Below are 26,867 nucleotides of genomic sequence, written 5' to 3' on the forward strand. Positions count from 1 at the left end.
TTGTTTTATTTGGACAGCCTGTGTCTGAAGTCCGGGAACAGGGGTGGAGAATTGGGGGATTAACCTCCGACTTTGCCTCTTCCCCAACTATCCTGCATGGCCTTAGGAAAGCTGGGCGAAAGGGACTGGCTTCTGATTAGGGGAAACTGAGGTACTGGTACCTGAAGTACCGGGTCACTCCTGCATGCATAGGGAGTCACTTAAAATCAGCCTCGGCTCACGGCGGAGAAAATAACAGGGAAAAAGTGGCGGGATAGAAGTCAGGACCGCAAGCAGCGGCAGGTTGCCCGTGCGCATGTGCGACGCTCGGAGCCACACACAAACCACAACCCCCTTCTTTAGCGTCCGGCCCAAGCTGGGACCTCAGGACCACAGGCAAACTTGCTCTGCTTGAGCCGCGCCGGCCACGCCCCTCCCTCCGCGGGCGGGAAGAGGAGGCGGGCGGAGAACCGTTAGTGCGCAGGCGCGCGGCCGAGGCGCGAGCCGGTGCGAGTTGCCCTCCTTCTCGCCCCGGCGTCGTCTGGTGGGATGCGCAGGCGCAGGAAGTCTTCCAGCAGAAAGCAGGCAGAGCCCAGGGGCCGGGCGCGGGGCCTTGTGGGAGGGCTTAAGGAAGTAAAATGGCGGACCTGGCGAACGAAGGTAGGGGAGGCGCCGTCGGGGGCCAGCTGGCGGCGGGCGGGAGCGGGGCGGGAGGTCAAGGGAGCCCCAGAGTCGAAGGGTGAGCTCCTCGGACTGTGGGAGTTCGGCCTCGTCCGGCCTGAGCACCCAACGGGCCCCCCCACCATGGCGTCCGGTCCCCGGCCCGGTTCCTCGCGGCAGCCCCGGCTTCTGCCTTCGCCCGGCCTCAAGGCTCCTCAGCCCTTCCGCGGCCGCCACCCGAGGCCTTCCCGCCTAGCTCTCCGTCCCGGGGGCCCAACGGGCCTGAGACGCGGCCCCGCGGCCTCGGGTGGGGCGAGACCTCCGGGCCTGCTCGCGGGCTCAGCGCGCCACGCTCCCTTCCCCGCCCCCCTCGCCTGGGGCCCGGGGCCTTCGTCCCCGGCCTGGCCTCAGGCCCTGCTCTCCTTCATCCCGCGAGGTCCTCTTCCACCCCGACCTGTGGCTTGCACCCCGAGATGTGCTTTAACCCGAACCCGGCGCCCCTGTCTCCGCCACTGGCCTTCAGGTCCTTTGAGGTGCACCTGATGTCCCCCACTTATTTAGGCCTGGCCACCTGATCTTGAAAGCCCTAACTGCTTCTGCACAGCCGGTTTTTTTTTTTTTAATTTTTGACACCGTGATACCCTCCCCTATGGAGTCTGACATCCCAGTTGAGTGGCTTGAATATGGTAAGTGCGGCAGAACCTGAATCACCTCTCTTCCCACCAGTCTCCCCACGTCCTTTGGGGTGCAGCTCATGTTCCCAAATTTAGGCTTAGCCACCTGATCAGCAGGTCCTAATTCAGTGGTTCTCAACCTTCCTAATGCTGCGACCCTTTAATACAGTTCCTCCCAGCCATAAAATTACTCTTGTTGCTACTTCATAGCTTTAAGTTTGCTACTGTTGTAAACGGAAATGTAAATATGTTTGGAGATAGACATTTGCCAAAGGGGTCGGGACCTAAGTTGAGAACTGCTTTCCTGTTTGCTTCTGCACCCCCCTTTTGCCCTGTGAACCTTCTTCCCCTGTGGGGCCCTGACTCCTCTGCTGAGCCCTCCCAGTCTCTTGGTCATCTGCAGCCTGATGCCCTCTGATGTTGTCCCTTGGGGGCTGCTCCAGGGTTTTGGGACTTCAGAGGTCTATTTTTAGCCCTGTCCTTTTCTTCCTGCACAACTAACAGGCAGGCTATTAGTGGAGACCTGGTTCTCCACCATGCAATATTCCTTCCTGCCAGTGACGTGTGGCCTGAGGCATCTGTAGAAAACCCAGGGATGTGGGTTTTTTGATGGCCCTGGGAGGGGCTGGGCATTGGGAGGTGGTGTTTATACCTGAGTACAGTCTCCATCCAGGCCTTGAAAGGTAGGTTAGATAAATCACTTGAGACAGGAGGCACAGCTGTGTGAACAAGGGTGGTCTGCGCTGAAGCACTGTTCTTGTCTGCTTGACTCTTCTAGAAGGAGCCTTTGTGGGTGGAGGCGGTAGAGGAAACCAGGGACCCAGAGGTTGATGTGACATACTTTGTAGGTGTGCTTTAAGCCCATACTCCTTTAAAAATTGTTAGGTTTGTTTGGTTGGTTTTTGAGACAGAGTCTCATATAGCCCAGGTTGCCTTCAAACTCACTTTGTAGCTCAAGCTCCTCCCGTCTCCATCTCCCAAGTTCTAGGATGACTGGCATGCAGTACAGGGGGCTGGTGAAGTTGGGATCTCCTCTAGGGTGGGTAATGTCCTTTTTAGAACAGAATCCCCTTCTAGAAAACCACCCTGTCAACCTGCTGAGATTGTTGATGGGAACTTCCCTCTTAGCCCATGGGTCCTCTCCTGTTCCCACCCACTGCTTCCAAGGGGTCTTTCTTCCCCTCTACCTCTTCTCGTCCAGCACCTTAGCCAGAAGCTAGAGTACCCTCTTACATAGGGCTCCCTCCCTGACCTGCTCTGCTCTGACTTCTTCCCTGCTGGGAGCCTGGATTTACCTGTCTTGAATACTCCCCCAAGCCCACCCTGGTGGTCTGTTCTTGCTACTTGTGAGTAATTCCCCTCTGCCTTGCTTTATTTTCCCATTGCAGCTGTCAGTCAGCAGGCCAGGTCATGCTCTGCTGGAGCGGAAGCCCTGCCAGGGCAGGAGTTTCTCCTCCTCCATCGCTAGTGGGCCCCCTGCTCTAGAGTAGTACTTGACACAGAAGCCATCCTGGAGGGAGTCATTCCATGACTGAGGAGCCAGGGAAGGAGCTTGTTGGTGAGGGCTGTCACTGGGAGCGGTCTTGGAGTACAGTTTACGTTTGCTGCCCCTGGAGCTCAGTGTTTTCTTGTGGTACCCACACTGTCCACTGTAAATTGCCCACTTGGTTGTAAAATTGAGAGGGAGTGTTTGGCATTGAAATTTGTACCTGGAAAGGGCTGTGCTTACCTGCTGTCCCCCCAGCATAGAATTTCATCAAAGTTGGGTTCAAGAGGTGAAGTTTTTGTGCCTCAGATCGTCATTTTTGAATCAGTCACTTTGTGTTTCTAGAGCACCTCATTTCTTAGGCATGTTCCCAGCATGGTATTTGATATCTTGTCACCTTTGTAAAGTAGGTGTGTGGTGTAGGCAGGGTGTCATGTAATCCATGCCGGCCTTGAACTTGCTGAGTAGCTGAGGAGTACCTGGAACTGCTCCTCCTGCTTCCACTTTCCAGTGTTGGGGTGACAGGTGTGGGCTGATGCTGGCGATGGAGCCCAGGCTTTCACACTCTCAACAGGATTCGCACTAAGCCCGAGAGGCAGGGTCTGTCTGTGTAGCCCAGGCTGTCCTGGACTGGCTTTGTAGACTAGGCTGGCCCTGAACTCAGAGCGATCCACCTGCCTCTGCCTCTCTGAGCGATGGGATTAAAGGTGCACCACCACGCCTGGGTTGCTTGTGTGTTTTGAGCCATAGTCATGAACTCCCTTGGGCTGTAGCCTAGGCCTTTCCATGCTCGGAGACTGAGACCCCGCCTTCCCTCCCAGTCTCCCCTCCATTCATTTCCCCTCTCTCTGCCATGGCCTGTCCCATTCCAGGCATTCTGAGGTATTGGCTGTCTGACATGACTGGGCATTTAGAGTTATCTCCCCCACAACCCCCAGCCTTCTTCAGTCAATAGATGGTTGATTTCCATCCAGTATGGTGTCTGGTAGCTTCACATCTCCAGACCTTTGGCTCCCTGCACCACCAAGGGCCAACCAGGGTGCAGAGCCCTGCTCTGTGAAGCTCAGGTGAGGTGCACCCTGTTCATATGTAAGGAAGCACCCTCAGTTGTGTTCCAGTGCTGTATCCTGCAGGCTCTTGTTGCCATGGTGATCTCATGGAAGGACCGCCAGCTCTCATAAGCCCTTCTGTGTAACTTCTGTAGTTCATGGCTTTGAGAAATCCCCTTGCACTGCTTCTCTCCTGAGAGAGAGAGACAGAGCCTGGAACCAGAATTTCCCACACTCACTCTGTGTCCCGTTTTAGGAATCTCTTAACACTGGACAGAAAGGGTGGAGAAGACTTTTTTTTTTTTTTTTTTTTTAATGTGGTGGAGCAAGGGAGGTAGCACAGAGGAGCAGGACCCAGGGAAAAAGTGTCTTCTAGCTGTTCAGTGGTCAGCCGAGGTCCTGGTGGGCTGTGTGTGTGATGGGAATGGGGACCCACACTGGGCTGCATAGGGTGCCCTGTGCATTTTAGGCTTAGCAGTATGGTGGTCTGCCCAGATGTACTTACTGGATGCTAATAGCATACCTTCTCTTCTATTTTCTGCCCCAGGGCCATGACTTCCTAAAGTACTCCATATGTAGCCCCGCCTTAGGAGTGGGAACAGATGCAGGGCTATCTCCAAGATGAGACCCAAGGGCATCAAGGAAGGTGGGCACAGGCTCTACCCTAGTGTAAGCCAGGCTAGTACTCTCACTGTGCCCTGAACTGAGGCCTCAGTTTCCTCACTAGCAAAATGGGAATGCAGAGCATGCCCCCATCTCATAGTGCTGTGAGCCTTGATGAGTCTCTGCCTGTGCTAGTGAGTGCTCACTGGCAGTTTTATGTTCCCTGTCTGGACCCCTGTTTCAGATGTGGACAGCTCAAGGCTGTCCGTGGGTTATAAGGGAGGTTAAAGGGAGAGAGGGAAAGAAAGAAAAGCACTGTAGGTATAGTCTTGGGTTCTACCTACAGTATCACAGATGGAGAGAAGGGAGGAAGTAGAGTGTAGAGTGAGTTGTAAGTCGTGGGGTCTCTGTCCCATTGAGTTGACCCTGGCTGAGTGGATGATGGAGCCCAGCAAGTACATTCTGTCCTCTGAATCCTGCCTGCCTGTCGTTGTGTGACCCTGTAGCCCAGGGCTTTTCAACCTGGGCACTGTTGACACCTGGCATAGACTCCCTGCAGCCAGGTGTCCTATCAGTAGTTGTGAAAACTATGTGGCCTCATGTCACCTGTGGTCCTCAGAGTTGGGCTTGGTGCCTGGCCGCTCCTCATCTCCTTTCATGTCCTACACTTGACATGAAAGGGAAGAGCGTGGGGCTGTATGCTGGCAGAGATGGATAACAAGTGTTCCTGGGACCAGGTTTTGTGACCAGGCCCTGTTCCTGCCTTCAGCTCCAGCAGAGGTGGAGTGGTGGCAGAGGGGCTTTGTGACAGTCAGGCTATAGAACCTTTATCCTGTGAAGAAAGTGTTGGGGTGACAGAAGCCAGTTGAGCTGGTCTGAGAGGGAGTTGGAGTGAGTAGAGGCAGGTGAGCTTGGAGAAGCGAGGCTCAGTGGCCCAGGTCTGTCATGCCAGCACTTGGGAGACTCAAGTTCAGACCAACCTGGGCTATAAGCATAGTGATTTCAAGGCTAGCCCAGACAACTAAGCAAGACTCTTATCTCAAAATTCAAAACAGGAAATAAGAACAATTCTTGGAGCTAGGCAGTGGTGGCACACACCTTTAATTCCAGCACATAGGAGGCAGAGGCAGGCAGATCTCTGAGTTTGAGGCCAGCCTGGTCTACAGATGGAGTTCTAGGACAGCCATGGCTACACTGACAAACCCTGTCTTGAAAAACAAAACAAAACAAAAGACCACCTATCCTTGCAGAGGGCCCAGGGGGGGATGGGAGTTCAGGCACTGGACCTGCTAGGCTGGTAGCTCTCCAAGGTGCTTACTTCCCAGCCGCTATCCACCATTCCTCTGTCCCAGGCTGGTGGCAGTGGCACAGGCTCCTGCATCTGTTTTAAGGGCCTTTGTTTCTGCTGCCTCTGCACAGTTTTCCTGGAGTCTCCTCAGAGTGTGGTGGAGAGAAGCTTATAGCTTAGGGTGCTGGAACCCCCGCCAGCTCACACTGCACCCCCCATGCTCCTTCCACTGTGCCCTGGATTTGCAGTGTCCTCTTAGCACTGATCACCAGGCCCACACTGAGGCCCCTGACCCTTTTACAAAGAGCTCATTGGTGAAGTACAAGCCACCAGCTGGGCCACTTTCTCTGAGATGGTTCCAGAGTCACAGGGCATCCAAAAAGTTTAAAGGTCTCCACAAAGGCAGAGTGTAACACCCGCAGCCAGAAGTTGTCACTTGATACGGGGCCCAGCAGAGGGGCTGCTGTCCTCCAGCGAGGCTTCTGTGAGTGTTTTTAATTAGGAACTGGCCTGAGAGTCTGCAGTTGCAGGGAAAGCTGCGGGTTTCCGATTTGTCTTGAAAATGAGGAACTGGCCTGGGCCAGCTTGCACATTTGGGGTTTGCTGGGGTAGGGGGACAATTACTATTCCTCCAGAGAGACTGTGTGCTCCCTAGATACCTCAGTGCCTGCCATGCTTCTCTATGCTGGCCTTCCGCCCAGATCAGCATGCTATGCCCTGGTTGAGTGTTCCCTTAACCTCCTGAGGGTCTGTGGTGACTGTGGAACACTTTCTCTGTCCTTGTCATGCCAGCACTCAGAACAGCCGCCAACAGGCTTCATTGTGTCCAGGGTCCCAGGACCACTGCAGGCTGCAACCTCATCCAGCTTCTGCCAGGGAGCTGGAAAGACAGGCCTGTGCTTCAGACTCAGATTCTTTCTTTCACTTTTGAGGCAGGGTTTTCTCTGTGTAGACCTGGCTGACCTTGAACTCAGAGATCCGCCTGCCTCTGCCTCCAGAGTCTGGGATTAAAGCTGTGCTCTACCACTTTCTAAGAGTTTAAAGAGTGTACATACACTCACATATACACACTGGCCGGCTGGGGTGTGATTCCGACATGTACTTGTTAGTCAGGCACAAAGACCAGACCCTGGGTTCACGATCCGCACTCGGTCACCTCTTACCCTTCCCTTTACCATAGATGAACTGCTTCTTTCTCATGGGGCAACGGTCTTAGCCATTGCCCACATCTGTGAAGGTAATTACAGCCTTGAGTCATGCACTGGCATAGTGATGGGTCCTGCTTCTGAAAAGCTTGAGAGCCAGGGTGGAGCCTGAGTTTGTGCCCTGTCTGTACCTCAGAGCGTTTTGTTTGGGTCCAGCCAGTCGGCTCCTGTCTCGTCTCAGTTCCTGCATCTGGAAGCTGGGCAGGAAGAGGAGTTCTTGGTGGGGTTTGGACAGAGCTGATCTGAGTGACTGGCCTTGTAGAGTGTGAGGATACATGTGGGCTCTGCTGGCTGCAGGTGAAGATACCTGTGTGTCTGCTGTATAGGGGCAGGATGGCACTGTCACCAGGCTAGTGTAAGATGATGGGTGTCTCTCCTCCCAGGATGTCAGCCACACACACTCACCCTCTGTCACCAGAAGAATCAGTCCTTTAAGGTCCTGGATCACTCTTGATAGAGAATCAGCAGGTTAGGGGAGACCTGAGTACCCCAGAGATCTGCTTGTGGTGGCCATGGCAGGGAGAGAGACAGGTATCCAGAAGCTGGGCTCTGCTGGGTGATGCCATCTGCTGCAGTCAGGTGGGATCAGGTGCCCAGTATGGGCAGGGACCTGACCTGCTTTCTTTCCATGATTAAGACGAGGTTGCTGATCTTGCACGTGGTGCAGCTTCAGGTTGGTTGTGGCTCTCTGGTCTTCCCCATCCCCTATCTGCGATGCCCACTAAGTGCCATGGGCAGCCCTGTGTGGCAATGAGTTGACGGAGTCACACCACGAGGGGCAGCAGCCACGTGTGAGGTGGCCTGCCCTCTGTTTTAGTACCATGGTTGCTGGCAGCTGTCAGTGTTGGGTGGGCTCACGGGCAGGGTGTCAGAAGTGCAGCTTGTTCTGGCACTGGAGTGCCACAGCAGTGCCTCCTGTATTCTAGGGTGTCCAACTCTACCTAGTTGATCTTTCTTGGTCCAAAGCTCAGGTGACTTCTGTGAGAATGCCCCCGTTTGCATGGAGCTGCTCTGTACTTGCTTGGTTCTGGCTTCCCCAGTTAGCTCCCACTGTTGTCCCTACTGCTGACCTGGGCCTGGCGCCTACAGGTTCTCCGTTCATCTTCTCTTCCCTCAGAATCTGCCTCAGGGACCTCTGGTATTGCCAACCACCAGGCATTGAATCAAATATACTATTGTTGGTCACCCGCAGGCCAGCAGCTGTCTTTGTGTGCGCGACCCGTGCTTCCAGATGGCCTCAATAGTTTGTCATGTGGTTTTGGGTGTGATTGCGGTGACAGGAATTGACACTGCCTTGGAGCTTGCAGTGGGTCACTGTGTCCTCAAGCACTTGAACAGAGTTCTCATTTACCCTTCCCTGTTTCAGACTCTCCCAGGGTTTGTTTTGAGGCTGAGGTGGCCTTCAACACACCCAGCTCCCACCACCAGTCTCAGGCAGCCACATGGCGCTGTGTGTTCCAGGGGCCTTGGGTTTCCTTCCAGCTGGGCTACAGGGCCTTTCCCACCAGCCTTCCTTCCTTTCAACTCACTGTGACTGTTGGGCCACGTAGGCCATAGACCCTGCATCTGTTAGAATGGAGGACTCCTATATGCCCCTTCCCTTTTGTGAGCTTACTGGGGTTTTGCCGACTCAATGTGAGTGGCCTCCTCTTGGACTATAGGGACAGCAGAATGGAGGAGGTGGCAGACGTGGCCTGTCCTCCTCAGGGTGTCCTGCTCAGGAGCTGAGCCACAGGGCATGGTTTTCACTCACTTCAGAGGCCAGTCTTTTGCTGCTGATTTGAATGATTTGAAGTAGGGCACCCCTGTGGCCAAGGCCTCCTGGGCTAGTGCTGTGCCTCCTGGACACTCAGTAGTGTGACACTCAGTACTTGGCCATAGCAGTGTAGTGACATTGGCCACAAGAATGACAGGTGCTTGGCCATGGGTCGAGTGATGCCTCCATTCTGGTGCGAACTGGGATCTAGTGGAAGGTTTTCATATGGAGCACAGGGCAGAGTCATTCTAGGAAAAGCAAATGGCATTCTCACCAAGAAGTCCCTCCCACAATACCTCTATGAGGCCACTGCAAGCTTCCAGAGCAGTGTCACAGGAAGGCACTTCCAGATGCTACCCTGTTGGCCCCCTCACTCCCCCACCAGGGAGCTCCTAGGGGACCAGTGCTGACAAGTGGAAATTTGTACTTGGAGGGTTTGCCTCTGCTGGTGTGGATTTGTTCTCACAACAGCTGACAGCTGATTGTCACTGTCCTCAACTGAATTGAAGTGACTGACCCAAGGCCCAGGGTGCTGGAGGGATTGTTACTGCCCTGCAGCTGCCTGTCAAGCACCTGTCCTGAGTACTGAAAGAATTCTTTCCTGGGGACATGGAAATAGCATCTGCCCCTTCCATAAAGATCCCAGTCGCCAACCAGGACCACACCACAGTTCACTCTCAGCAAGCCAATACATTTTCTGTGTGTTATAGAGCCCGGGCAGTGGTGGCTTATAGAAGCATGGGTGATCCCATAGTCCAGTCAGGGATCCCGTACTTCAGTCAACTTTCCCCAGCCTCTGAGCTCTGTTCTCTCCCAAGCCGCAGAATTGCATACAAAACTGAGAGAGAGACTGAGTCTCAGGTGAGGGTACAGCAACTGTCCTGCAGCCTCCTGTGAAGTCTGTGAGCAGTGTGGATGCTCGTGAGTCTGAGAAGCAAGTGCAGATGAGCCCATGGGCGCCAGCAGCTGTTTTGCTGGGAGGGTTGTGCCTGTAACATCTGGGAAACTCTGTGGTGCAGAGAATTGTAGACTCACTCCTGCCCACAGCCTTGGGACCGCTGTTGTACCTGTGTCCTCTCCTCTTCCCCTGGCCTCTTTCACCCCTATGTGCTGTCCTGTGGAGGGGAGCTGGCCAAGCTGTAGCCTACACAGTCACCCACTTTAGGTCTGGCATTCAGTAGTTAATAAATACCCATGTGGTTGCACATGGGCTAGCAGGGCTCACATTTAAGAAGCGCCCTCCCCCTTTAAAGACATGTTTTAATTCTGTGTGTGGGTTTGTGCACGAGTAGAGAGTTGTTGGAGTCTAGGGGAGGGTATCAGGTCCTCTGTCATCGAGCCACCGCATGTGGGTGCTGCAAGAGCAGGAGCTGCCCCTAGCTGCTGAGTGGCTCTCTGGCACCTTCTGTTTTCATTTGTCCTCAGGAAAACCTTCGGGACAGCTCTTCTCCCAGGTGGGTCTCGCGGTCCAGTTTATTGACAAGCTTGGCACCAAACCATCTTGCCAGCCCTGTTTGTTTTTGAGGTGGTCTTATGTGTCATGTAGTCATGTTGAACTCCTGATTCTCCTGCCTCTGCTTCCCAAGTGTTCATTCGGAGTGTGGGTGTGTTTGCCACCACATGTGGTTTTTGTGGCGTTGGAGATGGATCTCTGGGCTTTGTACATGCTAGGTGGGTGCTCTACTCTTGGAGCCCCGTGCCCTGCTTAGAGAGTGGGTAGATTTCAGGTGTCATGCATTGGTTCACATGCTGGCCATGACCTTTTGGGAGCTTGGAAGGCTGCCTTGGTGTCCCTGGGCTGATATAAACTGAGGATACTGTGCCTGTTTAGTGTTAGCCTTAGGAGGTGACCCTGAGTTCCAGACAGTGAGGTGGTCCTCACAGAAGTGAGTCATGATGAAAGGGAGCCAGCAGGGTCATCCTCCTGGTGTAGCTCATTACGGATGCACTGTGGCTTTCGGTGGCTTTGGCTATCTGTCGCACCTGGGGTCATGGTGACTGCAGAGGCAAGAAAGGAAGGTCTGGATGGTTCCAAGTCAGAACCGGGCTAGGGTGGCTCTGGTCTGTATTGATGTCGCCTGCCTGGCTGCTTCCCAGTGCTTCTGTCCCCAGCTCAGCATGGCTCTGGGTTCTTGCAGTTCTTACCTGATGGGATGGGCCTTCCATTTCTTTAGGGGACACATGCCCATCAGTGCTGAGGGGTTGTGGTGGGGCTGCCTCTGAGGAAAGGAGGGAGTGGCTCCCCTAGGCTACAATCCCAAGCTGACTTCAGCAGCGGCCACCACTTACTGACCTGACCACCATCAGAGACTGGTCAGCCCAGCACAGGGCCTAGAGACCGGGACTCCAGCCCTCTACTCTGTAGCTGCTCTACAAGGTCCTAGTAGCAGAGGTGGCCAGGCAGCCCTAGCAGAAAGAGAGTGTCCCTTGTCATAGCCCCAGCCATGTATTTATGAGCTAGTGTGCTTTGCGTGAGCTGCTGTCTTCAGCAAGCCTGCAGTCAGGGTTGGCTTGAAAGAGACCAAGATGGCCAGAGTGCTGGCTCCTCGCACCTCACTGATGCTGGGTGCAGAGGCGGAGCTGGGCTGGGCACTCGTCCAGCTGCTAAGCTTGGACACAGAGGTGCTGACAGGGCTCTGGGGATCTGGCACAGACTCTGTGTAGTGAGCTGCTTCCGTGCCCAGTCTCCCCCATCCTCTGCCATCATTTGTGTTGGCTGTGGCTACAGGAGGTATGAGCCTGGCTGGAAAGCACCATTCTCTGGTGGCCGTCCGCTTGGGCTATAAGGCAGATGAATAGATGGTCACGGGAGCCCTGGGGCAGTGGAGACTGAGGTAGTAAGAGTGTCCCTGCAAGCAGGCTGGATGTTTAAGGTCTGTGGCCCCAGGGTCAAGCTCAGTGTCTTCCTTCTCCAGGAGTGCATATGGGGGTGAGTGGGTGGTGTCTATATGGTCATGGCCTTGCTGTCTGTGGCCCTTCTCAAGCCTGCTCCCAATGGCTGCCCTGTCCTCCCCATCTCTTCTCCACGAGTGCTTAGTGTGGACCTGTACACACCTGCCACTCCAGGCACTGTGGCTTTGTCTGGCACCATGCCTCGTATAGTTCCAGGTCCCTCCTAGTCAACCTCTGGGGCACAGCCCCGAGGACACTGTCGGTTCATGTTCTGTCCCATGAGCTGCAGAGGCTGCCACTGTCTGCCTGAGTCCTTTTTAATCAGCACCTTGGGGAGCCAGGTCAGTTGGGTTTCTAGGGGAGCAGTCTAGAAAGCAGGAGCCTGAGGACCAGCTGCCTGCTAGTCAGGCATGGTGGCGTACACCTTTAATCCCAGAACGTGCGAGGCATCTCTGTGACTCTGAGGCTAGCCTGTTCTACATAAGGCTCAGACTCAAAAACAAACCACAACAACAAAAAACCCAAGATGGTACCCAGCTCTTAGGCAGGAGTTGTGTGATGCCCCATTATGTACCGCATCCTGTGCTCCGCACCTCTGTCCAGAGTTCTGACCCCACGACTCTGCTTGCAGCAAGGGGCAGGGCCATGCCACCGAGGGGCTGCTCATGCAGTGCTCCCTGGTGCAGCCTCTGAGCAGCTCGGGGTTCTGTGAGCTGCTCCTCAGCTTGTTTTTGGGCGTGTTGCACGTGTGCGTGTTGTGGGACCTGCGGGCACTCCTGGCATATTACACGAGTTGTGTCTGACTGAAAGCAAGAGCTGTCTTGACCATCCAGATGCAGTGCTCAGCAAACGTTGATGTTTCTTTTTCAGAAAAGCCTGCTGTTGCACCGTCCGTCTTTGTGTTTCAGAAGGACAAAGGACAGAAGGTAAGGGGCCACTGCACGCTGCATACACACCTTCCTCCAACTTGCTCTGCCTCCTGAGGAGCCGTGAAGACCAGCTGATGGGGCCTCCGAACTTGACCTTGAACCAGAACATTGGCTTGTGACATGGTCTCAAGTACTGTGTTCTAGAATTGCCTCCCTAACCTGGGAAGGCAAGGACGGAGGGACTGAGGAGGGGAGAGACTGTGGGAAGGAGAGAGTTAACAAGTACCGTGCCTGTTTTGAGGTGAATGGTGTGTACAGTCAGCACACAGTCCCCATTCTAGTCCCGGCACCCCAGAAAAGGTCTTAGGGGAATGTGTCCCAGTCAGTGTATGTCGCTGCCACTGCAGTAATCTCCTGCTTACTGTCCCTGTCTCTCCTCCCTGTCTTTGAGGCTGACTCCACCCTCTTGGAGGGCATATTGCCCCGGAGGGCATGTGCCACATGTCTGATGGGCACCATGTCTAAGCCTTGCTTGGTGTAGAGATGCCAGTGCTCACTCAGTTGGCCTTCGCAAGGCTGTCCCTGGGCATAGCTGCGCGCAGAGGTCAGCGGCACGTGAGAAGATAGTGGCTGCTGGCGGCATGGCCCCCAGCCTGTGTGAGTGCGGTACACTTGCTTCCTGTTGGGAGGCAGTCTTGGCAGTGTCTGGGTAGCCAGCTAGGGCCTGGGTGTTCTTACAGTCACTGCTGCTGTGTGTGCCCATCGTGGGTAAGCAGTGTGCACACTCAGGTGAGGGAAGCCTCTGCCTGCCCCATGCTCATCAGGGCGACACTGCCTGAGTGGTGCTGTTGAGCCTCTTGGCTGCTCATTCCTGTCTTTTGCTGAAGCATCTGAAGGTTCCAGGAAGCTGTAGGTTTGTTTTGGTGACAGAGTGGTTTCTAAAACGCCATGAAGCCTTCTGTCCCCAGTCTGGTGACATCTCTGCCCTGGGGTTGTCTGCGTGGTCTTCAGTAGGAGTCATAGCCATGTATCAGATCCGTCTCTGTTCGTTTGTCTCCAGTGTGGAGTAGTCTGTGGACTTCCCTTTACCCCCTGAGGTCATCTGTTAGGCAGCTTTAGTTGGGTGTTGGAACCCCACACAGTCCCCAGCTGCCCCTCTGCTGCTGTGTGAACAGACCCACCGTGGGGGTCCGTGGTGCTGGGCAGCTCGGGGTCTCTGAGGTCCACACGCCCTTGCCCAGGGTCCCACACACAGAAGGTCCTCACTGTCTGAGCCTTGTGGAAGAAGTCCCTGGCAGGAAGTGCTGCAATCCTAGAGCGCTAGACAGCTCTGAGGGCGTGTTAAGGCCCTGGCTAGTTGTGAGCATACCCACCAAGGGTCGTGGTCCTTGCGCCATATGATAGCATTGGTTTGGGTTCAGCTTCTCCAAGAGGTCGACCTGACTGTCCTTATGCTCTGTCTTTGATGCCTCCAAGCGTGCTGTGTGTCTTTCCAAAGTCACCGCCTTTTCAGTGCTGTTTCTGCCGTGTGACCACCAGTTAGAAGTGACAGCCAGAGGCTGGTCTGGGCTACACAGTGAGGGTCCGTTTCCCTACTTAGTTTGTATGCAGCATGTTCATATACCACATGTGTGCAGGTGCCTGTGGAGCCAGAGGAGGGTGTTGGGTTCCCAGGACTGGAGTTAGAGGTGGTTGTAAGCAGGCAACATACCTGAGCAATCCCTCCGCACACAGAGGGATGTTTCTTTTATAGCGCTGGTCTGGCTCCAGCTGTTGCCTGAGGAGGAGCCTCAGCTATCCAGAGACTTGTAACTTAGGCTCATGCACTTCACATACGCCATCATCCTTACGTTTCAGGTCCTGGCCCCAGGTTACACTTTGAACAGTTTAAACAGAGACAGGGCATTGCAAGTCTGGGCACTTGGGCAGATGGAAGAGAGTCTGACAGCAAAGATAGCCAGAATTATTTCTTCAGTACACCATGCTGTTACCTGGGCCGTCCTGACTACCTTATGGAATTACGCTTTTCTCCAGAAGGAAACTGTGGGCTTTCGGGGGGCCAGGACTTAGCTTTGGCTATGGCTGCCTGTTAGAGGTGTGTTCCTGGGGGATGGGCCCATTGGCTGCTTAGCCCTGGGAACAAATGCTTGCATCCTGATGTGGTGTCTGCTTTTCTCTACAAGTCCTGGCTAGCTACTGCTCCTCTGGGGCTTCAGGGCAGTGTCTCCTTGGTTCAGTTCTCCTGATTTAATATCTCCTAAGTAACCTTATTACCAAATCTTTATGGTAGCAGACCTCTGCAAGGAGAGTCAGCGTTCTCAGCCCCTGGACCAAAATTCTGTCTGTTACGCAAACAGGCAACATCAACACAGAGTGTGAGACCTTTGTCCCTCTGTCCCCAGCCAGGCTTCTCTCAGGGGTCTCTCTGTCTCCTTCTTCTGTCTGGGTTTTGCTCTTATATTTTCAGTTTTATTTGGAAGATTCTCAAATCCTCAGAAAAGACAACACTAAGGCAGGGTGTATTAGTACATACCTTTAATTCCAGCATCAGGAAGTAGAAACTGGCAGATCTGTGAGTTCAAGGTCAGCCAGGGTTGCGTAGTGAAACTGTGTGTGTGTGTGTGTGTGTGTGTGTGTGTGTGTGTGTAGGGGAACAGGATGATACTAGCAACCGACTCCAGTGTTTGCCTCCACCCAGCATTTCCAGGGGACCTGATTGATCAAGGAAGGACTTGTCTAGAGCCTGTCCCTTCCATAGTACCAGGAGTGGGACACTTACGGAGTGGCTGTGGGTTTGCTCAGCGAGGAGTCAAAGTTGAGTTGTTTCAAATATCCCTTCAAGCTTTTTTGGTGTGCGGGAAGAATTTCCTGATGTGCAAAGGTAAAGCAAACTGTTGCCCTTGTGTGTGAGGCGGGACTGCAGAGCTGGGGCCAGCCTGTGCACAGTGTGGGGGCCTGGCTTTGGAGAGCTGGCTTCACGTAGAGAAGGCTGCACTGCACTGTGGTGCAGGACCAGGAGAGGGCAGGTGGCTCAGCGGCCAGCCAGGAGCTCTCCCTGGCGAGTGCATCAGCAGCTGTGCAGTGACAGGGCCAGCAGGTGGCCACCTCCTGCTATTGCCTCGGTTAGGGAATCCACCCACTCCTGCTTATTTTGTGAGTGTTGTTGTTGTCGCTTGTTTTTGGTGATGGAACCAGGAGCTTGTGTTCTAGCCCAGCATCCAGCACCAAAGCTCATCCCCAATCCAAGCTTTTTGGTTACTTGCTTACTTCTTAATTAATAATGGTTATTTCTGTTTAGAGATAGGACCTCACTGTGTAGTCCTGGCTGACCTACAACTTGCTATGTAGAGCAGGCTGTCCTGAACTCTGCCTGCTCCTGACTCTGCCTCCCAAGGGCTGGCATTAAAGATGTGCACCGCCACAGCTAGCTTATTTACTAATTTTTGGGTTAGAAATCTCATGCTTGGGGTTAGAGAGTCTCATAGCTGGGTGGTGGTGGTGGTGCACACCTTTTAATCCCAGCACTCAGGAGGCAGAGGCAAGTGGATCTCTGTGAGTTTGAGGCCAGCCTGGTCAACAGTAAGTTCCAGGGCAGCCAAGGCCACACAGAAACCCTGTCTTGAAAACAACATCTGAGTGCCATGCTCTGCTGAGTTAGTTGGGCAGTTTTGTTTTGTGATTTATTTTATGCGTGCGTGTTTTAACCTGCATGTATATGTGCACCACATGCTTGACCGGTGCCTGAGGCTATCAGAAAAGGCCGTTGAGTCCCCTAGAACTGGAGTTGCATTACAGACAGTTGTGAGCTCCCATGTGGGTGCTGAAAATTGAACCTGGGTCTTCTGGAAGAGCAGCAAGTGCTCTTTGACTCATCTCTCTAGCCCTGTGATCGTAGCCTATGGCTGTCTTGGACTCAACTTTGTAGATCAGGCTGGCCTCAAACTCACAGAGATCTGCCTCTGCCTCCCAAATGCTGAGACTACAGGTGTAAACCACTGTGCCTTATTAAGGTCATTATTTTTAAGACAAAATCTCTTGTAGCCCAAGCTGTTCTCACTTGTAACCCAAACTAGCGTTGAGTTCCTGATCCTCCTGCCTCGACCTCCTGAGTGGGGTCCTGGCATGGGAACTAAGGGTGGAGCCTAGGGCTTTCCACATGTGGGGCAAGTGTTCTGCAGTGGAGACTCAGCACAGTTCAGTTCATTTTGAGACATTCTTCTGCTGGAGCCCAGCCTGGGCTTCACACCTCCAGGTGCAGGTGACAGCTGTGCACCCCCCATGGACTCCGGACCTTTGACACTTGAAGACTTGTGGTCAGACTGGCAGCACAGAGTCCTCTTCCTCGTCTCTGTCCCCATGTCCTGCAGGTCTCTGTGGGGTGAGGGTATGATGCCATCGCTCTGTGAGGTTACCGCTTCCCTCTGTCCATGCTGCTCTCTCCGTGCTTGCTGTACTGTCAGTGACAGGACAGCTGTCAGCACCCCCCGTGTAGCATGTACTGACGGAAGGTACCTCAGCAGGGGCTCTCAGGAGGCAGTGCTACTCAGCCCCATCACTGACTTTGGACATCTGCTGTTCCCCAGGCAGGTGACAAGCTGTCCCCTGCATCTGTGCCCATTGTTCATACAGCACCTGCACCATTTGGGTCTTTAGTGTGGCTGTGCCCAGGGAATACAGAGGCCAGGAGGGGGTGGCAGGCTGGCATGGTATGGCTCAGTACTGGAAGGCAGAGGTGGAACACTTTCCTTCCTTGTCTTTGCTCCTGGCCCCTGAAAGCCCACTGTGTGCCCTCCACGTGTGTCTGGTCAGCTGATCCTGGCTATCACTCTCAGCAAGAAGTTAAGTAGCAGTGGGTGCTGACAGTGGCCACTGTGCCCTAGGAAGCTGATGGTGTCCCTTGATGATGCTGAGACCTGAACATGAAGTGACCTATGTAGAAGCTTTGTATGTTCTCTCTGCCCCTTTGAGCCAGGGTCTCACTAAGTAGTCCAGGCTGGCCTGCATCAAAAGGTTATTCTGCCTCTGCCTGCCCAGTGCTGTGATTGCAGGCTTGTGCCACCACACCCGGCCTTGAAGGAAGTTTGATGGAGCCGTTTCTTTCCACAGGGCTCTGCGTTTGTTGTATTTTCTTTTGATGGGGGTCATGTTTCAAAGTAGCACCCATGCCGCGTCTGGTGACACAGTCCTGCGTCCCAGCCACCCAGGAGGCTGAGACAAGAGGGCCCCTGGAGCACAGGACTCAAGGTGACCTGGGCATCAAGTCACAAATCACAGCACAGCCCTGTGGGCAAGTCACACCCTCGAGGCGTTTCCTCCGTCTCTGGCAGACAGCCACAGCCACTTCAGTTACAGGCTGAGAACTGCTGGTGCAGTGTCACATGGGGTTTGGGGCCCTGGGCCACGGTGTAGGACATCACCTCTGAGACAGCGTCAGGGCCACAGATGCCCTGTGTGCATGTCCTCAGGTCTGCCTCAAAGGTTGCTGGGCGTTAGCTTTTGCATTCCTAGCCCTTTTCCAAATAAGCCCACACTATGAGTGTCTGGGTTGAGCCTGGGAAAACCAGAGGCCAAAGAATCCGTGGATGTCCTGGCCCCTCTGTCACTGACCTGTCCACTGACAGCATTTTAGTGTCTGGCTGTATGGCCAAAAACTGCAGAACCCTGGGGGTTTAATCTCTAACATCATGTCTCCTTCCTTGTTCCAAGGGAAGCTCTCCCCAGTCTGGCCCCCCATTGTTCTGAAAAGGAGCCCCACGCTGCTTGCCTAAGAGCCCTGTGCTTGGGAAGGCAGAGGCGGGGACAGAGCCCCTCCTCTTCTCCAGTGCCCTGCCTTGTTCCCAGGGACCACACCACTTATAGCCCCTGACACTTGTCCCTCTCACCCTTTCCCACGGTGTGGCCTTTGTGTGCATTGAAGGAAAAAAATTGTCTTTTTTGCCCCCCAGTCCTCCACAGAGCACAGAGACTTGCCGGAGTCGGGAGAGGAGCCTCGGGGGGAGGCTGAGGAGCCCTGGCCTGATGCGGGGCACCCTGAATCCACTGGGGAGCATGCCTTAGACCCTTCTGCCCCTGCTAGTGCTTCCGCCAGCTCTCCTCCGCCCCCTGCTCCTGCAGCCCAGCCTCCTTGTATGCGAGAACTGGCAGGGGTAAGTGCCCACAGCCCGCCCTGCACTGCGGTACCTGGCCTGAGCCCCTCTTTCTTTAGCCCCAAGACCACCTGAAGCAGCTGGGAGGGGGCAGCATTTTAGTTATGCCACTGACCACACAAAAGGGCCAAGCCTCTCTTGTTCCTACTACAGTGAGAGGTGGGACCTACTTCCTGGGGGATGGGAGGGTCCCCGAGAGGAGCTGGGCAGTACTATCACCCTTCCAGGCCACTTCTGGCCCCACTGGCCTCTTCCCACTTCTCTCATCCTGGATCTGAGTAGTTAAGGTCAGAATCTTTGGAATCTTGGGTCTCTAGACACTCAGAACTTGGGCTGCAGTGAAGCAGAAAGAGGGGAAGACCCCATGTAATCCCTTTAGCACACGTGGACGGTGGGGGTGGGGAGCTAGATCATACCTCAGTGGCAGGAAGTATCTGCTTTAAAAGATAAGTGAGGGCTGGGGTGGTGGCTCAGTGGATAAGAACATTTGCTGTGAAACCAGGATGACCTGAGTTCAAGTCTCTAGCACCCACGTAAAAAGCCAGGCATGGCTGTCTGTACCTGTAACCCCAGCATTGACGGGGAAGGGGTGAGGCAAGAGGATCCTGGAGCTCAGTGGCCACCTAGCCCAAAATGGTGAGCTTCAGGGTCAGCGGGAGACCTTGTTTCAAAAAGTAAGTTGGAGAGCATAGCAGACACCTACCATCCCCTGCTGGTCTTCACACACAGGCACCTTCCCAGGTAGATAGGAGGCCAAACTCTGCTTGCATCCTCTGCAGGCCTGAGTGGTCCCTCCCCTCATGCCAGCCCCAGCCCCGCCCCCCCGCCCCCCCCCCGGCCCAGGTCAGGCTGGGAGACGCTTTGGCCAGGTGAGGCTGAGGTCGTGCCGTGTCATTTGAGGATTCAGGCTATGAGGGGAAAGAAGCCAGATTGTATGGTGTCCAGGGGCTGTGGGAAGAGATTCCTCCTGTGTGGTGCTAGAGTGGGGTGGCAGCGGAAGCCGTATGAACCAGAGTGTTCCACTTTTGCCCTGGACAGAGCACTTCTGCGAGCTGTATCCAGAAGGCCCTGGCCTCTGTGCAGAGGCTCTGGCTGAGGAGTAGCCTGGCTTGGTGCAGGGCTTTGTAGGTGCTGAGCCATGGGGGCAGGTCCATCCCAGAGCCAGGGTCCTGGATTGCGAACTGAGCCCACAGAACCTGGCTTCTTGAGTCTCGTGGGCTACAAACCTGATAACCTAGACCCCAGATCAACCAGGGAAAGGAACCTCCAGACAGGGGGAGCCAGAGGTCACCATCCACCCCTATCCTTGTGCTTTTCAGCCCCTGAGCAGCACTGGCACACCACTTGGTGACAGCGCTGAGCCGCCAGGCCAGTGTAGGGCTCAGTGGGAAGCTGGCCTGGCTGCCAGAGGTAGTCTTGTGGCTGGCGCATTGCACTTAGGTACTACAGTTTGGGTGAATTGGGCTGTAAGTCCAGTTGAGTGGAGCCTGATCCAGAGGTACCAGGCTAGTTCATCAGCTCGTGTGCAGCAGAGTGGGCTACTTGACTACCCAGAGGGCTCCTTCCTCTCTCCAGTCTGTCTGTACTCCATGCCACACTCCTGGGTGTGTAGGGTGAGCCTCTGTGATGGACAGTTGCCCACCAAGGGCCTGTGAGTAGCCTGCTGTCCTGGCTGATGCAGACAGACCGTCCTGTGCAGTACCCCGTTTGCACCTGACCCCGCATCACCCACACATGTGCCTTTATGCCAGCCAGGGACAGCTTTTTGTGTTCTCGAGGGCAGCCTCTTTCTATATATGTATTTTTTTAACTTAAATATATGTAATTAATAAAAAATGTATATGTAATTTTTAATTGTACAGGAGAGGTGCATAGGAGTTCTGTGCCCAGGCAGGCCAGAAGCCAAATAGCCCTAGGAATTGGGTTTAAAAGTGGTTGTGAACTACCTTGTGTGGGTGCTGGGAACTGAGCCTCTGTCCAATAGAAGAGCAGCAAGAGCTCTTGACTGCTGAGCCGGAGAGCTCAAGTGTTCTCCAGCCCTCTTTGGTGCATTGTGTCAGCTGGCCATGCCATAGCACGCAAACGTGGCTCCTGTGTGCTTCTCATCCCAGCACTAGCCAAGACCAGCTAGCTTCATATTTTGTTTGGGGATTTTTCTAAGGATGGGTTTTAGGTAACTAAAACCCAGTTCGGGAGTTCAGGCTGCCTTTGAACTCCCGATCTTCCTGCCTACACCTGCTGCCTCTGTGGCTCCTGCACCCCCTGCTGGCAGAACTGAGCCAGACTGCAGCTGTGGGGGAGCATCACTCTGAGCCTCCTCCATCCGTCCAAGGTGGTGTGGGCATCAGTTGGAACACTGGCTGGGCCTTTCTCCTCGGCTCCCTGGTTAGTGAGGTGGATGCATTGTGCAACCCATGTCTCTCTGCATGTCATCCTGGAGCCCCTGTCCTTGAAGCAGTGGGACCGCTTCCTCCCCTCTGGGGGACTTCTGTCCCCATGCACCCCCCCCCCCCCCAGTGATGTCCCAGATGGATGCTAAGAACCTGCCCCCTCCCTTGATAGAACTGATGCAGCCATGGGGCTGAGGTCATAGAGTTCTCAGACAGTAGACCTACTCTTGCCCTGGGTGATGACAGAGCCCGTGGGCTCCCCAGAAGCCACAGCCTCCCTCCACTTGGTCCACCCTGAAGACTGTAGATGAAGGTTCCATGAGTGTGTGGTGGTCCCCAGGACAACAGCCTTCTGTGTCTCCTCGGGCTGTAACCCTCTACAGTCTCGCTGAGATTCACCTGTGCCCAGGGCACTGGGCTTGGGGCTCTGAGCCAAGACAAACTGCTGACAGACCCAGATGGGATAACAGGTCACTTCTGACTGTTGGAGGAAGTAGTATGAGAGGGAGGGGACCTGAAAAGGAGCAAGTGATAGCAGTCATAACAGCAAGGGACAAGATCAGCCAGCAGGAATAGACACACTGTTCAGAGGGGGGACTATTGGGGAGGGTCTGGGAGGAGGCTTGTGCACAGCAGGAGGCCACAAGGATACGACTACCTGACGTGATGGCTGTGCTCTTTGCCTTGGTGCCAAGGTGGGCCCAGCTTCCCCTCCGGCCAGGTGGGAGAAACCTTATGGTGGAGGTGGCAGGACCCCGCCACTGCTGCGGTGGGACTGTAGCCTCCTCAGGGCTGGACTCAGCCCACTTCAGTATTCAAGAGACAGCAGGGGCCGGCGCGGTGCTGCACGCCTGGGATCCCAGCCCTCAGGAGGCACAGGAGGCGGAGCTCTGTGAGTTCGAGGCCAGCCTGGTCTACAAAGCAAGTCCAGGATAGCCAGGGCCACAGTGACTAGACTTCGCTCCTAGAGTCTCCAGGTGACTAACCCTTGCAGGTTGGATGTGGATCCAGCAAGGTAGCAAAGACCATGGGAATGTTGTCAGCACCCTAGAAGGCAAAAGGAAGCCTTAAGGCTCCCACACAGCTGTGGCTCCACTGTGTGTTCAGTTGGAGGGCCTTGCTGGTTTTCTGAGGTGCAGTCTGGAACTGTGCTGGCACTTGGGGTCCCATAGGGATAACATCCCAGGTCAGGTTTGGGCCCTGCTGGGGCAGTGTGAGTATGGAAGCTTGCTTTGGGGTTGGTGCCTGCCTGGGGGTCAGCAAAGGGTAAGTTCCCAGGACCAGGGTGCCCAAGGCAGGTTTTGGTGGGGTCAAATGTGTATGTTACCTAGAGGTAAAAGCTGGAGCTGGGGCCAGGCCGCTCCATTTCTCATACTCCTGTCACAGGTGAGGAAAGCCATGCTTAGGGCCTGCACGCTGGTGCCAGTGTGAGAGGGGTGACTGAGATGCGTGTGCATGATCAGGTGTGACCCCGAATGCTGCAGAATTGCTGAGCCCTTAGCTCAGGAGTTTCCCTCATACCCTGTGCGGTCCCAAAGAGACCTGACATCGTGTGGGAGGAAGGCAGAGCTGGGTTGTTCAGCGAGGTCTTGAGGTGGGGTAGGGAATCGGTGCTGCCATGGGGCCTATCTGGGTGCCATCACTGTCCCTGTCCTGTGAATGAGCGAGCAGAGTCCCAGGAGGCAAAGGGAGGGCTTCACTCACACAGATGCAAGCTGTGAGCTTCTGTTGAGGAGAGCACCTAGACATGGCGCTAGTCTCTGAGGTACTGACTGTGTGGCCCTGAGTAAGTGTTCGCCCTCTCTGGGCGCACCCTGCAGACTCCAGCCTACTGCTTGGTTGCGCAGTTCCTGGGCTGAGCCAGTGTTTACATTGTTACAGGATTATAAGCAAGAGCTGGAGATGCGGCCTGGGAGCCAAAAGCGCTGGCTTTTTGGCCCTTTATGGGAAAAAAACGGGCCAGGCCCACTGCGGGAGGGTCCCTGCTTGTATTCACTGTCTTTGAGTTTATTGATTGCTCCTGTGTTGTCTCACTTAACCCTTGACAGCTCCTTGAAGCCAGCTTAAGCACAGAGCATTTTAGGACCATAAGAAAATGGGCCTTGTGCCTTCCGAAATGGCCAGGGTCCACCGAGGCTGTGTGTCCACCTTGAGCCTATGGTGACGCAGTGCTAAGTGTGGACCCAAGTGGGGACTGTGTTGGGCAGGAGCTGAGCTCCTGATCTCAGCCAGCAACTCCTACCCTGAGAGCCAGGTGGGAAGCAGAGGGCCATGGAGCCTCTTGTGAGCTGGAGAAGGACCCTTGGCAGCCTTTCACGGCCTCTTGGCACTTTGGTCCAGAGCTTGCTTGGACTGGAACTGACAGCCTTGAAGTAGCCATGCACATGTTACAATAGAGTGTTCCAGAATGAGGGGTGGGAGCCGGGATGCCCTCGTCCCTGGATATCTACGTTGAATTCCTGTAGCTCGTGCTGAGGCCTGTGCTAATGGCCTTGGCGGGCCAGAGCGGCTTATGCTTCGGTGGGGAAAGTGTCTCACAGGTCACTGGCCCTGACCCATGTAGGGGCATTTTTAACCCCTGGCAGGGCACCGGGGGAGTTGTGGGTACAGGTTTAGGACACTCAGGGCCTCTCACCGTTTCTGTGCTCTTATTGCAGAGGTCTGCTGGCAGCTCCAGCCCTGAAGCCGGAGAAGGTAAGGAAGTCTCTAGAACATTGAGCCAAATCCTGGAGGCAGACTTGAACACTCCTTGACTCCACCCACCCTGTGTCTAGATTCTGATCGTGAAGATGGAAACTACTGCCCTCCCATCAAGCGAGAGCGGACGTCCTCTCTAACGCACTCAGGTGAGTGACGCCACTGTGAGCCAGGGAGAGCCAGATGAAAGGGCGACTCCTAGGCTGAAGAAGACTGACACAGCCGCCCTAAGGTGGAGTTGGGAGGTTTCCTGTCAAACCCTGTGGGGACTTCAGATGTGATTGCAACTGTCTTTGCAAGGACATAATTGCTGGTGTGGGCTGGAGGGGACAGTGTCCTCACCCGCTAGCTATTAGTATGCACTCAGTGTAGAACCAGGGCCAGTCAACCTGTACTCCCAGCTCGGGGCATGTGGTAAGACTGAGGGACATACACATGGATGCCAGCCTCTGGGCTCCAAGCACTCCAGGAGTGAGGCTGCAGCTAGGGCTGGGGATGCTCCGTTGGAGTCGGGCAAAGCCTAGCAGCCCCCCTCACATAGGCACCCCTTGAGTTTAGGTGATTGCTGCCCTGTGCCTGTTGCCACCCAGATGCAGTGTCACCTAGACACATATATATGTAGAGGTCCACTCCCGTGCAGAGGAGGCGTGGTCTGCCTCCCCCTCAGCCGACAGACATGCACTCGTTCACCCAGCTCTTTTCGAGAACTTAGTGAAACCACGGATTCATGTTTTTAAAAAACAGCAGTGACAGAAAACCAAGCTGAGGCTCGGTGGGTAGTGCAGTCACCTAGCATGTAGGAAGCCCTGGGTTTGAATTCCAGGGCTGTAGGAACTAGGCGTGGTGGCGCACCAGTCAGCCTTTCGGGGGCAGATGTTGAGGGTCATGCTCGTTCTTGGCGCCGTTCTCTGTGACCACTGTGGGCTGCAGGAGACCAAGAAGGGGCCGTGCCTCACGTCCTCTGCTCTGGGAGCCCACTTTGATCTCAGAGACCCTTTGGAGAGTGCATGCTCTGCACCTGGGTGGGCTTCCACCAAGTGTGCTCAGGGTGGCCTCTTTCGTCTTTTCACTGCATGCCAGCCCTGAGACTTTGTAGGCTGCACTCCCTATAAAAGATCTGCCAAGTGACGCTGACAGAGCCAGTGCTGTGGCCTGAGCCACTAGCTGTGAACACTGCAGCCCCACAGTGTGGCACCATGGTGCTTCATGTGGTGTGAGTGTCTGCGAAGACCAGGCAGATGTTATGACAGGCCCAGTCTCGCTTCCACCTTGAAGAGCAAGACCGTGCAGTGTCCTGGCCTCTGCTGGCTCTGCTTCTGGTCCTGGGGTCTATCCCAGGGCAGCAGGTGTGACTTCTGCAATGTTCAGGAGGTCTGGTCGAATTCCTCTGTGACCAGCCCCACTCCATCCTGCACATCTGGGGCATGGTGGTGCAAAGCAGGCATCTCGGGCCCTTTCACGGCTGCACACCATCTTGATGTAAAGGCTGTGTGCCAGCTTGGGGATGTGTAGAGGTTGTAGAAAGGAGATGCCTAGCCTTGTCGGCCTGCCTGTTTTTATTCTGTGCATGTGGCATGTTCATCTGTGTGGGAGCCAGAGCAAGGCCTCAGATGTTTTTTTGATGGCTCCTTCTCTCTGTCTCTGTCTTGCTCTCTCAAGATAGGGGCTCTGCCTGGACAGAAGCTCACAGTTGGGTCTGGGCTGCCTGGCCAAGCAAGCTCAGGATCCATCCTCTGCATCTGTTAGTTTCTTATATAAATACTGGAGATGCGAACGCAGGGCCTTAGACTTGCAGGGTGGGTGCTCTCCCCACTGAGCTGTCTCCCCAGCCCACTGTGATGACTTGGATTCCACAGTGCTGTCTTCCTCCAAGGAGAACCTTTGGGGCTGCCTTTGGGGAATCCACAAGGGTAGCTTGGCTTTTCGGGGCACAGTTTCTGTCCTTTTCCTGGTGGTATTGCTCCTGTGTGTGCTTCCCCAGCATGGCTGTGTTCTGCCCTGCGGAGGAGGTTCTCCTTGTTTGCCGCACTCCTCCTGTCTCCTGGTGGCTGCAGAGCCTTCCCTCTCTGTCCCTGTTCTTGGTCTTCGTGTGAGTGACTCTGGGTCTGTCTGAGCTGATGGCTTCTGTGCTGTCAGAAAACTGTTTGATGCTTGGAATTTGGCAGTCTGAAGAGTGGCCCTGGTCCCCTTCTGTCCTGTCTCTACAGGGACTTTGTTCACCCTTCCATCTTAGTCCTAGGAGCTGCTGCTTTTTTTTTTCCCCCTCTCTGTTGGTGTGCAACCTCTAGAACCAGGATCTTGATGCTCAGGGTACCCTGCTTGGCCTTTGCCACACCCTGTTCCTGGGCATATAGTGGTAGGATTTTTTTTTTAATGTCCTAGCCCTTCTTGCTGATGTTTGAGAAGCCTGGTTTCAGCTGGGTAGTGGTGGCTCATGCCTTTAATCCCAGCCCTGGGAGGCAAAGACAGGTGGATCTCTGAGTTCAAGGCCAGCCTGGTCTACAGAGTGAGTTACAGGGCAGTCAGGGCTACACAGAGAAACCCTGTCTCAATAAAAAAAGAGGAAGAAGAAAAGAAGCAGGTCTGGAGACATACATCTGTCATCCCAGCTCCTGGGAGGTGAAGGCAGGAAGATCAAGAGTTCAAGGTCATCCTCAGCTACAAGGTGAGCCTGAAGAAGAAACCTGGCTCTACTCTGCATCCCCTGGTCATGACGACCCAGCCAGCGACAGTCTTGCCCAGCTACACCAGTCACTGCTCTGGGAGCTTTGCCAGCCTCAGGGCAGTGTGTTTCCAATTAAGTGGGGAGCTCCCTTGAGTGAGCAGTCTCCCAAGCCCCATCCCTTGGGTGCCGGCTGTGGGGAGGTGAAGCCTGGCTCCCCTAGGACGTGAGCAGCCTCATGTGCAGCAACACTGTTAACAAAGAGTGTCATCCCAGGGTGTCCCTGTGGATGGGCTGGGGACAGAACTCTAAGCCTTGGCTGCCCACCTACCTTCGACAGGGAGGCTCGCCTGTGTCTGTCCGTCTGGTCATAGCAGTGCCCTGCATGGACTCCTGTGTGCCAGCACAATGGCTGGGCTCTGGGCCCCGTGCTGCTGCAGGTGAATGGCTCCAGTCTCTGTGGCCAGCTATGTTACCCTCAAGTCTTTCTGGTTTTTGTTGTTGTTGTTTT

The 26,867-nt window shown here is 54.7% G+C and overlaps 1 protein-coding gene across 3 annotated transcripts in view; it reads left to right on the plus strand.

Moving 5' to 3' along the window:
• Positions 1 to 488: 488 nt before the first annotated feature.
• The window catches only part of Ranbp3 (RAN binding protein 3), a 37,053-nt gene continuing 10,674 nt past the window's right edge, over positions 489 to 26,867 (plus strand). Inside the window, exons 1-5 of one of the 3 annotated variants that reach the window (XM_060371295.1) lie at positions 489 to 639; positions 12,463 to 12,518; positions 18,407 to 18,607; positions 23,655 to 23,691; positions 23,772 to 23,843. In XM_060371295.1, coding sequence (XP_060227278.1) covers positions 618 to 639; positions 12,463 to 12,518; positions 18,407 to 18,607; positions 23,655 to 23,691; positions 23,772 to 23,843 — 388 coding nt within the window. In that variant the 5' untranslated portion in view covers positions 489 to 617. The remainder of the gene's footprint in view (positions 640 to 12,462; positions 12,519 to 18,406; positions 18,608 to 23,654; positions 23,692 to 23,771; positions 23,844 to 26,867) is intronic. The other 2 variants (XM_021632970.2, XM_021632971.2) reach the window with 2 other exon arrangements.

The sequence above is a fragment of the Meriones unguiculatus genome, chromosome 17 (assembly GCF_030254825.1).
Source record: "Meriones unguiculatus strain TT.TT164.6M chromosome 17, Bangor_MerUng_6.1, whole genome shotgun sequence".
In the NCBI taxonomy this organism is placed as follows: domain Eukaryota; kingdom Metazoa; phylum Chordata; class Mammalia; order Rodentia; family Muridae; genus Meriones; species Meriones unguiculatus.